This window comes from Aulonocara sp. 'chitande type north' Nkhata Bay, linkage group LG8 (genome assembly GCF_057382095.1).
Source record: "Aulonocara sp. 'chitande type north' Nkhata Bay isolate Kocher_YH1m ecotype deep benthic linkage group LG8, A_spYH_male_GT1.1, whole genome shotgun sequence".
Taxonomy (NCBI): domain Eukaryota; kingdom Metazoa; phylum Chordata; class Actinopteri; order Cichliformes; family Cichlidae; genus Aulonocara; species Aulonocara sp. 'chitande type north' Nkhata Bay.
Window position 1 is genome coordinate 20,099,549 of NC_141351.1, and position 14,314 is coordinate 20,113,862.

At 39.5% G+C, this 14,314-nt stretch overlaps 1 protein-coding gene across 2 annotated transcripts; it reads left to right on the forward strand.

The window, feature by feature from the left end:
- The first annotated feature begins 2,441 nt into the window (after positions 1-2,441).
- tekt3 (tektin 3) lies at positions 2,442-11,204 on the forward strand. 2 transcript variants are annotated; one of them, XM_086304180.1, is made up of 8 exons: positions 2,442-4,085; positions 4,332-4,908; positions 5,538-5,621; positions 5,731-5,801; positions 5,893-6,036; positions 7,861-8,083; positions 8,927-9,081; positions 10,699-11,204. In XM_086304180.1, exons 2-8 carry the CDS (start codon positions 4,342-4,344, stop codon positions 10,913-10,915), a joined length of 1,461 nt encoding a protein of 486 aa, XP_086160306.1. In that variant the 5' UTR covers positions 2,442-4,085; positions 4,332-4,341; the 3' UTR covers positions 10,916-11,204. The 2 variants fall into 2 exon arrangements, with proteins under 2 accessions (XP_086160306.1, XP_086160305.1); XM_086304179.1 differs by having other exon boundaries at positions 2,443-4,085; positions 4,302-4,908.
- Positions 11,205-14,314: the final 3,110 nt, after the last annotated feature.

A 14,314-nucleotide genomic window follows, 5' to 3' on the forward strand; every position in this document is an offset into this window, starting at 1 on the left:
GACAAGATAAAAACAACATGAAACATGCAAAAACTTCAAAACACGATAAGTGGAATAAAAAAAATAAAACTTAATACACTTACATCTAACATACATCTAAATAATACTGACCAAATAATACTGACCACTTGGCAGCATCACATAAAAAAGGGACTATCAAATCTACTAAAAGCCAACTTGAACTCTGTTTTAAGAAGGCCTAGAAATTTTGTTAATATCACTGAAGATATTGGAGACAGGGTGTATTTTCAGGTTTTCAGATTGCAACCATGATTTTTTACATTTATTTGGGTTATATTTGTATAGAATAGTCACAGTAATGATTATCTTGGGGTGCTGAGATGAAAGAATAGCATAGAAACTAAATTAAATTGCAATCAGAGGCTGGATTTCATCTATAGATTTAAAAATTTGTTACATTTTTGACCCACCACTACAAGGAACTGCTTTGACCCCTCAGGTTATAAGAGCCTAAATAATCAACTTCACTCAACATCATGATACCACTGTTACCAAAGAAGACAAACTGGAGGACTCACAATATAGAAGTACAAGGATGAATGTGTATTATGGCTATTAGAAGAAATCATTAGAACACACAGAAACACTTCCTTGGGTGACTACTGACAATCTGTGATAAGCTCAGGAGGCTCCTGTGATTTTCCCACCTGGATGCTCCATTACCACAGTGGGGGATCTCTAATATTGTCATTAGATTTAATGGTTCGTTACATCTTCTGTATTGTTCTCCAGGTGTGGCCGCCCTCCTCGTAGAAGGATCCATCTAGAATTCATGAGAGGAAACTGATGCCAGTATAATGGCCTGCATAGTCGGGCATAAAGACAGCTACAAGTCTAGTTTATCTGTTTGACCCAGCAGTCAGGAGTGTAAGCAAATCACAGGAAAGCACCTCATATCAATCTTGCCAATAGAGGAAGCTGTGGTACAACCAGAGGCTTGGACAATTGCCAGGTTGACATCAAAATAGGTGTGGTTTGAAGAAGTGAAAGCACTAGGGGCCCAGGGAGGGAACAGGGAACCTGTTTTTTTTTTTTGTTTTTTTTTTTACTAATTAGGAATGTTTAGAAAACACACCTGACCTCCTCACGTCGTCTATTCTTACCCAATCAAGAGAAGGTCAGTGGTGGAAAGGAAAGGACACGACCTTAAGGGATTGTGTGTGGTGAAAGGGGTGTGTTGCTACATATAGTAAGAAAATAAGAGAACTATCACCAAGTTTGTTTGTTTGATATTTCTCTGTGCAAAGTTTAAAAAGTGCCGCAATTATCCGCTCTGGTTGTGAACAGATTATAACAATGCTACAGCATCCTAACTTTGCAGGACATAGTTACAAAATGTCTCAGATGTGCAGTTGGTTGTGGTTGTCCACACTCAAGCAGAAGGATCAAGTTCTTATTTTGTATCTCCAGCTATTTTGGTTGTCGGGTGTTTGAAGGAGGACACTGGTATCTGCACAGCTTATTAAAACCGATCTCTGAATTCGGAGCACCGGAGCATTGTATGTCTTCCAGTATTAATGTTGCAAAAGAAATAATAACATGTCTACATGTGTGAAGCAGTGAACGCTGACTGCAGGTTCAGTGTATTTTTCTACCTGTCCAGTCCAATTTGACAATTCACTGCCACTTTCATTGCAGCCAAAATGAGAAAAATTCAAGGCTTGGACACCTCTGCCAAACCACAGAACATAAATTTAAAAAATTATGACACTATAATTTTCCTGCTTGTCATTTTTTTCCCCACAGCAATATAGCTTGACTGCTAAATGGCTACTACTATATACCACATAAGAAAAGGAAACTATTTCTTAAAACTTCATACTATGACTCAATTTAGAAGCTCTGTTTTATTAATGGTTTTATACTGCTGAAGATTACAGCCTTCAGTTCTGTATCACTGTACTCTAAGCGGAGTAGACAGCACACTTGCTCCCTCAGACATTTCTACTGTGCAGTAATTAACAACATGCTCTCATGGGCCACATGGCAGGAGTATATATAGGCCCCTCTTACATTGCCTTCATGTTCAGAGGCCAGTGGGGAGCTTCACTAGGAATCGCTTTTCCAGGGGACACTTGCAGTTCTATCCAGGGGAGGAATTTCAAACGCAGGCGCGCTTTTCGTGCTTTTCTGGGATGTATTTATAGTGGATGAGGTCAGGGCAGTAGAAGCGTGTGGGATGGCCTTCTTCAACCTAGCCATGTTAAGTGATGCCGCAGGCTGCAGGGGTGGAGCAATGGTGCGCCATTCCATTCTAAATCTAAACCTGTATGTTTATGACAATAGTAGCTGAGCACGGGCTGCAAAACTGCACGTGGTGGCCACCAAGACCTTTCCAGTTATAAAGTGGGCAGGTCTTGGAGGAGGTTCCAGGGCAGGACATATAAACCTGCAAGCCAATCACAAATTCTTCATTAATGAGTTTGAGATTTCATTATGTGATCTCTAAAGTGGGGTTTGATGGATTTGTTTGTTTTTTTACTTAAAGAAAAACATGTCAAAAAAAATTTGTTCCCAAAAAACAAATATTAATTAAGCTTGTCAGTACAGTACACCTTAAATACCTGAGTACATAGATCAAATTCAGACTGGACCCTACTTGGGGAGTTACACTAATTTACTTCCAGATTGTAAGGGTACTAACTTCTTTCATGTAATGAGGATAAGCTAACTAAATGATTGCTGCTACAACAGTATTTAACACAGCATTCATACATAAAGGGACAGCAATATAGATGTTATTCTCTACAAACATGGAGTTAGAAAACATTCTGTGCTTGAGTCCTACATTATGAGTGTGTAAGTGTCAGTAAGATGGAAAGCTGATCTCACTGAAAGTTGCTGGTTAAGTATTATCATACAGCCAGGGAGGATGAGAAAGCTCTCTTTACCCGCCATAAACTCTGCCAAGTAAAGTTTTAAAATTATTACAACATTAAATAATTAGCAGTAGATTAAATAACATGGTGGTTGGAAAGACCCCAAAATAATCTCATTCAAAGATTTTGTTCAGATCACACTTCTATTGTTAAGACAGAGCTAAATAAATCCTGGTTACACCTTTCCTTGTCCCTGTGGAAACCAGGCTATCATCTGTCCAGCCCTACCCCCTCAGAACAGATTAATGTAAACGATACTCATTTCCAATGGTAGGTAACACAACACAGATTATTATTCTGTGCTACAGGGGTTTGTGTGGACTCTTCCTGCGGCATGAATCATTAAACAAGTAACTGCAATCAATACAGACAGCTTGGTTCTCAGGGTGACGGTGAGCTAATGTGTGCATGCATGGAGACCAACTGAAGTTGACTGCTTTAAAAACAAAGCTCCGATTGCTTCCCTTCTATCGAGGATTTTAATGACAAATGGCTTGATTAAGCTACAGAAAGTAATCGATCATCCGTAAATAAATTCTTTAAAAACTGATTGGGGTGTATTTTGAATGTTTATCTTGTTTAATGAAGAAAGAAGAGAACAGGCAGAATGTGGAGAGCTGTAAGTTATCAGTGAATTAAAAAAAAAATCACAGTTCATGGTGCTGAGGGTTTATAATATAGGCATCTATTTGCTGTGTTGTTTTCACTGCATTTTACTTTTCCACTTTAACTGTGTTCCTGATAAGCTGTGCCTGTATTGGTTGAAAAGTGGACTGGAACTTTGTAAAGTCACAGGAGGTCAGTAGGATTTTATAAAGAAATCTAATAAGAAGAAACATTACAAACACCAAAGTTACATCTGTCCTGTGGACACATTTTGTAACACTGGTGCATTTACTAGTCCAAAGAAAAGCACCTGGTCACTATTAATCTGAAAATCCTTGGCACAGTGTTGCAGTAACCCATGGCAACTGCTTCTGTGTCAACAGAAATCTTGAACAAGGCCAGCTGCTGCTGTCCAGGACTGTGCAACACCATTGGTTGGCTGAATGAATGACTTGCTAACTTTTCTATTATGCATGCCAGTTTACCTTTAGTGCGTTCTTGAGCTCATTCTCAGGTAAACAGAGCTGAGAGGCAGCTGGTCACAAGACACTGTCGAGCAACTGACAAGCGTTCATCTTGGTAAGGCAGTTCTTTGTCTACTTTGATGCTTCACCTTAGTTCTGATTTTATTTTCCACCTTCTTACTCTAATGAGCCATCTAAACACGTTTTCTTTGTATACTTAACCAACCTACAGAGTTTGTAAACTGCTTTAAATGTCTGATCCAGGTAGCTAATATGAATATGTAAAATATTCAAATCAGTTTGAGAACTTTTTTTCTTTACTTTGACTCAGGACCAGTAGTACCACTTTGAACCCTTGCAGGCTTCGAAAAATGGAGTTGATTGGATCCACTCTGACAGCAACATACGCTCGGCCAAAAAGCAGCCACTTTCTCCCTGCCATCTCCACTATGGCATCCAGCTATCGAAACCCCCAGGCAGCCCTGGTCATGAATCCCAATGCCAGTCTGTGGAGGACAAACAGCTATTACAAGAGCAACAGCACTATCCCATCCCCTTCCATACAACGAGAGAATTTAGATTTGGTTCGTGCCAAGACGGTGTTGTACCCATCCAACAGGAGTGCGCTGACCACCCGCTACACTCCAGATGACTGGTACAAGTCCAACCACAACAACTACAGGGAATCCGAGTCTTCCCGGAAAAGCGCAGAGAGACTAAGAAGAGACACCATCAGGCTGATGCAGGATAAAGAGCAACTTACCAGACGAACCCAGGAGAATACCAGCAAGAACATAGGAGAAAGGCTCAATGACATTGTCTTTTGGAGGTCTGAGCTGAGCCATGAGATCGACAACATGGTGACAGAGATAGCAGCTCTTAATGAGGTCAAAAGGAGGCTAGAGAGAGCCTTGGCAGAGACTGAAGGGCCCCTTCAGGTGAGGCTGGAAGGAATATGTTTCAATGAGCTACTTTGAATTTTTTTTTCACGGATGCACACTAATTTTGAGTGATATTATTTGAACATTTAGCTTGATATTTTTTATTTGTTTGAGAGAAAACATGACATAACACTGGTCATACTAAGACTGAGTGCACGCATATTATCAATCATCCATATTATGCCAGTTTTAAAGCAGTCGTCTGTTTGGTTGTAGAGACAGTTTTTGCATGATCCCTTGCAACCCTTCAAAATGACGGTGCTTTCACTGGGTCAGTCCCATAAATAGGTCATCCTAGTGCCCTGTTCGAATGACCATAGTCCCCCTGAGAGAGTTAACTTGATCTGGCTTTATATCTGATGACAGGGACACCTTTCTAGACCAATATCATGTAGCATGAGACTTTCTTAGAGACTTCTCCAGGTGACTGAAATTGGAGTATGATCCAAACATGTTGCAGAACTTAGTATATGCACACCTTGATATTGATATAAATTGTGTTTTTCTTTACAATCATATTATATCCCCATCTTTTGGAGTGTCACAATCACTGTTAAATAAAGAAAATGTTCTTTATGGATTTACCATTGCATCTTGCTTTAGTCAAAATAAAATTTTGCTAACAGGTGTCTCAAGAGTGTCTGTACCACAGAGAGCGGCGGATGTCCATTGACCTGGTACACGATGACGTAGAGAAAGACCTCATAAAGGTAAAATGAAAGATCAGTGTGGTTATATATATATATTTGGGACTCATGAGACCAATATTACTGCAGAAATAAGAAAGTTGTTATATTCTTTCTACCTGTGCTAAAAAAGGAGGTAGAAGTTATAAAGTCATGTCAGGAAAGGATGAGGCGACATCTGGACAGAGCCATTGCTCAGCTAGCGTAAGTCTGACAATCTGACTAAGACTGCAGTTTGACATGTGCTCAATTTATAAAAGTTTTCATTTCTGTTTTACGTTATGTGATTCATTAGGTCAAACCGAGCAGCTCAACATGAGTTGGAACGAGATCTGAGTGACAAACTGACAGCGCAGAGGATAGATCAAAGGTGTCACCATTTAAGGAACACATCGGATGGTATTGGCTATTACAGAGGAATTGACAGACTAGACCCTTCGTGAGTATAATTATATATTTGAATATCTGAATGATTCAATTATATTCGATGAAATACTTGATATTGCTGTCCAGAATTTGTTTACGCTTGCATGAAATGATAAATTGTTGTGTCCAGATAAATATATAAAAATGTTAAGCAGTCTTGAAGCATTACTGTATATTGGTGATTTGTTGCAAGTGAGATGTAAATATTTTATCAGGCGATTAAAAGTTAATAGTAATGCCAGGAACATAGTGAAGCTGCACTTACGCACACCAGGGCTACGATATACACTCACTGGTTACTTTATATGGTGCACCTTGCTTTTGCCTTCCAAACTACCTTAATTTGTAGTGCTATTGATTCAACGTGGTGCTTCCAACACACTGAGATCATATTGGATTGACATCTGGTGAGTCTGGAGGCCATTGTTGTGTTCAAGAAACTAGGCTGAGGTGATCTGAGTTTTGTGACATGTGTTATACTGCTGGCAGTATAGACTGACACTCTGTGGACACGGCCAGCAACAATGCTCAGGTAGGCGGTGGTGTTTAACTCAGTTGGTATTAAAGGGCCTCAAAGTGTGGCAAGAAACTAAAACACCATCACCATCAAACTGTTGATATAAGGTAGAAAGGATAAATGCTTTCATATTTTCAAATTCTCACCGTACCATCATGCAGGAGAAACCAGTTTTCCAGTCTTCTATTGCCCACTTTCAGTGAGACTCTGAGAATGGTAGCCTCAGGTTCCTGTTATTAGCTAACAGGATGGCACCCAGTGTGGTCTTTTGCTGCTGTGGCCCATCTGCTTCAAGGTTCCACATGTCAAGTATTCAGAGATGCTCTTCTGCACACTGTGGTTATAATGCATTATTATTTGAATGAACTTCCTATCAACTTGATGCAGTCTGGCCATTATTCGTGGACCACTGACACTAACAAGGCATTTTCATCTACAAAACTGCCGCTCGCTGGATATTTTCTCTTTCACATGTAATTCTCTGGAATTTCTAGAGTTGGTTGTGCGGAAACATCCGAGTAGATCAGCCCATCCGGCACCAACAACCACACCATGTTCAAAGTCACTTAAATCACCTTTGTTTTCCATTTTGATGCTCGGTTTAAACTTTAGCAGATCATCTTGAAAATGTCTACATTCCTAAATGTACTGAGTTCCCACCATGTGATTGGCTGATTAGTTTTTTGTAACCAGCAATTGAGCAGCACCTAGTAAAGTGGCCAGTGAGTGTAAATGATGACTATAAGTGTCAGCTTTACCATGTTCACCATCTCCCGTTTGAATACTAGCAATTGCTAAAACAAACAAACAAAAACTTTATACAATTTTCCATAATTGTCATTCCCAATAAACATTTAAGTAACCACAACTATTGCAACCTAACAGGGACATGAATGCATGTACCTAAGACTTCAGGGTAAATCTAATGTCTAACTGTACAGTTATACTACAAAAAACCCAAACCATCATATTGTGTTCTTTATACTAGCTCACTTCATTTTTGTACCAGTTTTGATGCATTTTAAGCATTTAGGTTGAAAAGTTTTTCACTAAGAATGGTACCTGAAAGTTTACTAATCATAGTAATTCTTTGTAATAGACTTACTATATAATCTGGTTTATTATGATGGGCCCTTGAAGGTTTTCGTTTGCTAACAAGCCCCTGCCTCTCAAAAGTTTAAGAACAATAACAATGAAATTTGGCTAAAATAGCTAAAAGGTTTTGTGATATCTGAAAAACTCTTTTCCAAATGCATCATGTTCAAAACCAGTGGGAGTGTTGGAACATACTGTAAATGCATCTAACTGTCTCTCTGTCAGAATCTCTCTGCCTGACTCGTGGTCCAAGTTTACAGATGACAACATCCTGCATTCCCAAAGTGAGCGAGCTGCCTCCCACAAGCTCAGGGATGAGATAGAAATCCTGCTGAACGCCACTTCCAATGAAATGTGGAACCAGTTCAACAATGTCAACGTAGCCTTCACCAACCGCATATCAGAAACCGGTGATGCCAAGAACAGCTTGCAAACACACCTGGCTAAGGTCATCACCTTTTCTGCATGGTTTATTTCATAAAAGACAATAATATCTTGATAAGGTTATGTAACGGGGACATTTTTTTTATCACTGTATTTTAATCGTAGTGTAATGAATTACAGCCTGTTCCTAATTTTATTCTTATGTTGGACTTCGTTCTTGATTATTTCACAATGTGAAATAGATTATTAAGAAAAGTGGTTTCAGAGGCAATCACATGGTTTTATTTTAGGAAAAAAAAAGAAAAAAATCCATTCCTTTTTTCTTATTGAGTATTTAACTACATTTGCCACTTATTAGGAAGAGATCATGTGTCTGTACAATCCTTTTCCCCGCTTCTTTCTAAAACTCTCTATCTCCATCAGCTGTGCAGATTTGCCCTCTATGGTGGATTATATGGATTATATTTGCAAAACATCCCTGTCAAAGGAGAGGAGCTGTAGTAGTTTGTTCATTGCTTGTGTCACATTCTGCACTTTATCCCATTGATTTCAGGTTGCCATCGAGAGCTGCTGGATAGTTCGAACACTGACAGGAGTGATATGAAGCACAAGGTCTTCAATAAACCGCACTCACTGTTAGCTGTAAAAAGTAGCGATTGGCTGAAATGAAATTATTTCAGATGAGGTTAGACAGAGCAGGCCACTGTGCATGTGTGTGCCTGTGTTCAGCTGACTCAAAGTCTGCAGCTTTGTACATGATCCTTTTTATTGAGATTCTCACATTTTCCCCTCTTTTGGCTTCGGGTCAGCCTTTCCCTTAATTTCCATGCCTAACTCAGCTATGCTTACATGACTGGAACTCTCAGCGGCTGCATCACAATTTGTTGTCTTTTGTCTTTTCATGCAGACTCTACAAGAGATCTTTCAGACTGAGATGCTAATTGAGTCAATAAAGAAGGCTCTCAGAGATAAAGAGTCCCCATTAAAAGTGGCCCAAACGAGGCTGGAGGAGAGGATCCGCAGACCCAACATAGAGCTCTGCAGGGACAATCCACACCACAGGTAGTTTGTTCCACATTTCCAAATCAGATGTGATTTCAGATGTTATTAGATTGTTCCTCCAGACAAAAAGGTTTTGAGTTTCAGTTACTTGCACTAAGGGTGAATAGAGAAAGAAAATCACCAAACCTTCTACATTTGTGCTACAATCAGCAGACACCAGCTGGTCATGGTGAAGGACAAAAAGCTGTCTGGTTTTAGGAGTCAGGAATGGTAAATGGACGGGTTCCCATATGGCGTTTTTCTACTCTGAGTACTCAGAACGCTTTATACACGTTGCCGCATTCACCCATTCACTCCGATTTATACAAGCACTTTTTTCTATGTAAGCACTGTCTGTCTAAGGCTACGTTCACACTGCAGGCAAAAGCACATCAAATCCGACTTTTTTGACCCTATGTATGACAGTGTGAACAGCACAAATCCGATATTTTCAAATCCGACCTGGGTCACTTTCGTATGTGGTGCTGAATCCGATACATATCTGATGTTTTAGAAAGCGACTGCTGTGTGAATGGTCATGTCGCATTAAATCCGTCTTTTACGTCACTGACACAAGACAGACGCCAATTATCAGCGCCAGAGAAGACATTGTGAACGCTTTCTGGCCATCCAGTGTAGATGTCAGTGAAACTATTGGGAAGACAACGTTGGAGAAACGTGAATATTTTATTTGTACTGTATAATCTGCAGATTCTTACAGAAATCTGCAACTATCCTTTGAAGCACTGCTCCTCTCTAAAACAGCAATAAGGATAAATATTAGGCCATATGTAAATAACAAAATAACTTTATAACTTAAAGCAAAATTGGGAAACGTAAAGTCCGAAACAAGTCTTTATATTAAGGGCCATCAGTCAAACAATACTGTTTGCTCTGGGTCTAAACAGAGCGCGTTGTGTATGACGTCGTCTTTTGCACATGCGGGCCGCTTTGAGGGTTCACACTAGAGCGCGTTTGCTGTCACATTTTATTTGTAGTCTGAACAAGCAGACAAAAAAAATCGGATTTGATCAAAAAATCGGAATTGAGCATTAAGACCTGCAGTGTGAACGTAACCTAAGATTCACACACATTCATAGTCCAATGGACGTAGGTGACCTGCCTTACCTCCTGAGCCAGAACCACACCTAAGAAGGAAAACTGCTTTCTGGTGGTTGATATAACTAGTAATTATGTGGTAATGCATCTCAGGCTATTTTGCAATGTAGTGTGTGCCTTTTGTATGTTACAAATTACTTCAAGGAGTGAAGAAAATTATGCAAATATACTATTTCTCAATCAAGAATCAAATCATTGACAAAGAATGCACTGATTTCCCTGATTTTAACCGGCTGCTATTTGTACTTTTAACTTAATTTTTAACGTCACTTTTAGTTAATCAACCTCATTGAGTGACAAAGTGTAATACCAGTGAATTACTGCCAAAAATGTTTTTTAACTTTGTCATTTGATACATTTTAGAGGGGTTTGGCCTCTCTGTGGTTTAAATGAACAATAATATAAATTATTACCTTTAATTGCAAATCTCACAATGTCATACTTTGGAAAGTTTCCTTAACTTCTTTCCCTATGCTGCAGATTTGACAGTAAGCAGTCTTTCTCTCTCTAATTATTCAGACTTGTGAGTGAGGTGAGAGAGATCGAGGACACTGTTCGGAAACTTCAAGAGAGGCTGATGGAGGCCGAGAACACTCTGCAGACTTTGGTGAAGACCAAAGTATCCCTGGAACATGACCTATCTGTCAAAGCCAATTCACTTTTCCTGGACCAGGAGAAGTGCATGAGTATGCGCAAGAGCTTTCCTAGCATGCCCCGTCTGGTGGGCTACACCTAAAACCAAGTCTTAAAAGGAGGACCATTGGAAGACCAATGGAGTTATTGTTTCTGTAGGTTTGGAGTGGTTTAAATGAAGGTGTGGATGACCTAAATGTAAACACGATGACTTTAAAAGCAGATATGCAGCAGTTTATAAAAAGAAATAAGCAAAAGAATCATATGCAAAGGCAAAAACTTGATATCTACAGTTAAATACAATTACACATATGTTATGCTACTAATGTACTAAATGGCAGAAACTTGTGTTCACACTTGCAACCTATATATTAAAACCTTTAACAGAACTATTTACTGTTTCACACTGACATAGAGATTCTTTATGTTGTATATTAACTGGTCATCTTAAAGGAGCCCTGTTTTAACTATGAATAGATTATGCTGATTTTGTTTGTGACTGTGATAGCACCTGAGGAAAAAAAAGGTACTTATACACTACCAATTGGAGCAAGGTATCTTTATGTATTTAAACACTACCTTAGCGACATGCCTTGAGCCAGTGAAGCACAAACAAGGGCATTAGTAGCACGTGACGACAAACCCCAAACAAAAAGCAGAGAGTTATTTGCACAACACAGTGAGTGACCTAACTGTTATCTTGGACGTGGCATGTACGAAACACTTACTTAAGTAAGTCTGGCACTGAGACTGTAAACATACACCTGTAGTTTGGTTAGCTCTCCTGTAGGACCTGAGCCTCATAACGTCTCATCAGTCTCTTTCTGTCACCCGTGTTCGCTGTCCCTCTTGTGCCAGTGTCGGCCTGCTCCTGTGCAAAGATGCTGCCATTTGTATTTGTATCGAGTATCAGTTTCATTTCATTTTGTTGGTATAGCGAATAGCTTTCTGAGCCTAAGCAAACTTTGGACACACAAGATACAAATGCATGCACTGTAAACACTACTATCACAGTCCCTGACTCAACCCTTTGTGCTACTCCACTTCCTGTATAACCTTTGGCCCTACTGAGGAATATAAATGTCGCTTGAATTACCAGTAGTGTAAGAGTTTAACCATTGTTTGTATAGTAGTCACCTACTGTAGAAAACATACCACCAAACCACCTGAGCACGCCAACTGTCTTTGCATCCTCATCATCGTATTACACTTGTCTATGAAGCAGATATGTCTCGAAATCAAAATATGTCTCATTTTAAACGAGTGCCTGCAGACAAAGTAAGTGGAATCTGGAGCCAGACGCTAACTGGATTTGCATACTGGGATGAAACAGAATCAATGTGAAGGCTAAGCCGTAAAGTTAAAAAGTCTATCTCAGATCTAACTGGGTCTATAAAATCTTTTTAGTGGCTACACCATTAAAGAAAAAAGCACGAAAACATCTGTTTTTAAGTGGAGAGCAATTTCACCATAAAGATTCCTGGCTGGGAGGGCGGAGTGATTATAAAGCTCAGCCACCTACTGTATGTGTGCGTAACTTGCACTTTGATTGGGTGTAATCAATCTCAGGGCGATGAGTTGGTTTCCCTTTAGTGCAAACAGGACAATGCTCAGGAGCAATTCAATAGCAAAAAGATCTCTGATGTGGTTTCATACATGTATGTGTGTTTAATGGGTGTGTGCAAGCCTGCCTGTGGGCCGTCTCCTAAGGCACCGTAGTGCAAAAGAAAGGGACCTTGTTGTCTAGTGCACATCAAAAGACTCCCTGTTTCACCACCTTGCCATTAAATTTATATTGACAGATAGCAAAAAATGAGCACCACCTCCTCCTCTCCTGGATTCTGTCCTTACTACTCTTGCTTTATTCTTCAGAAATACATAATAGTGGCAAAAAGTGGAATGTACATTCACTCTTATGCTGACTTTGAGGTTATGGATCCCTGTCTGTGTGGGACACAAATAGGTCTTTCCATTTGACCTGATCTACCACCCCCACATACCACATTTGGGGAATGTACTCTGGAATTCTTCCTGCAGTCCAAACATATTGGCAGTTTATTTTTAACAGCAGTTCTTGTTATAGATGCCCTATGCCCCATGTTATTATATGTTTCTTACATACCGTCATACCATGCTAAAGAGCTGATCATAGAACACTTGAGACTGTCACTGAGCGTGTTTTACTCCACTGTAATTACAGACCTGGACTGAGAAAGCATCGCTGAAGAAGACAAGTAGTTGACGCCACTAGGAGCTATTTTTTGATATTATGTTATATGTAAAGTAAAAAATAGCTAATTAATACCACATTAGGTCATAAACATGCCATAGGTGCCTTATAAACATTATTACTAACATCCATCCATTTTCTTCTGCTTATCTAATTCAGGGTCATGTTTGGGCTGGAGCCTATCCCACCCCGTTCAGGTCACCGGTCTATCACAAGGCTAACACAGAGAGACAGACAACCATTCACCTTCACGGCCAATTTAGAGTCACCAATTAACTTAACATGCATATCTGTGGAGTGTGAAAGGAAGCCAGAGTACCCAAAGAGAACCTATATAGACATGAAGAGAACATGCAAACGCCACACAGAAAGGCCTCAGCTGGCTGGTGGACCTGAACCCAGAGCCTTCTTGCTGTGCGGTGATGATAAACATTCTGTTTTATCTAGTCTAACAGGTCTTTGTTGTACACCTTGACACATAGCTGAACATTTTAAAACACATCTCTCTCTTTGGTAAGTTGCCAAGGTTCCCCTTGCATTAAAAAACAAAGGAAAACCATTCAAAATCATCATATATGATAAGTGGGAAAATACATGCTAACTTTGTTGTCAAAAGTGGAATGGGCCTAAAAAGACAATGTAGTTTTTAAGTTGAAAAAACTGTCAACTATAGATATTTCAGAGTCATAACTATTGGAGAATTTAAAGCTAATGTTGTTAGGAGGTTGTGTTTTTTGCTGATGCAGCTATGCTGTTAGAAATAACAAATTTCTCACTTCATTTTCATTCATCTCAAACTGCTGGAGAGCGAGTTTGAACTGACAGCTAAACATTCATGGGAACCAGCTCTTCCTGCGGCTTTTGGATCTGTGCCTAAACAATGAGTTTACCCAAGAGGTTATTTGGAAACTCCATTTTGGGGCTGTAAACTTTGTCTTTCAATATAGGCTCAGTCAAAAATGTTATAGTCAGACCGTTCCATTGTTCCATTTGGAACCAGTTTAGGTGTTGTTTAGCTCTCCAAACAGCTTTAAAGACAACCCAAATGCTCATAATTCATAGTCCAACACCTCTGCTAGAATCATTTAAAGACCCATAGATTAACAACACCTTTGTATCTTTACAGCAGATAACGGAAAAGTTTAATCTATCTATAAAAACCCTTTTTTGGTGCCCACAAATTTATAGTCTTATTAATAGAACTAGGAATAAGACCAGCAAAGATCTAACACAGGATCCTTCCTCAAGAAAGCTGAAGAACCGTTCCTAAAG

Bases quoted from the DNA above. Each gene is read 5' to 3' on its own strand.
- tekt3 (XM_086304180.1), top strand. From the start codon at position 4,342: ATGGAGTTGATTGGATCCACTCTGACAGCAACATACGCTCGGCCAAAA. The intron at 5,622-5,730 runs GTAAAATGAAAG...GTGCTAAAAAAG, and splicing joins TAGAGAAAGACCTCATAAAG to GAGGTAGAAGTTATAAAGTC. The intron at 5,802-5,892 runs GTAAGTCTGACA...GTGATTCATTAG, and splicing joins AGAGCCATTGCTCAGCTAGC to GTCAAACCGAGCAGCTCAAC.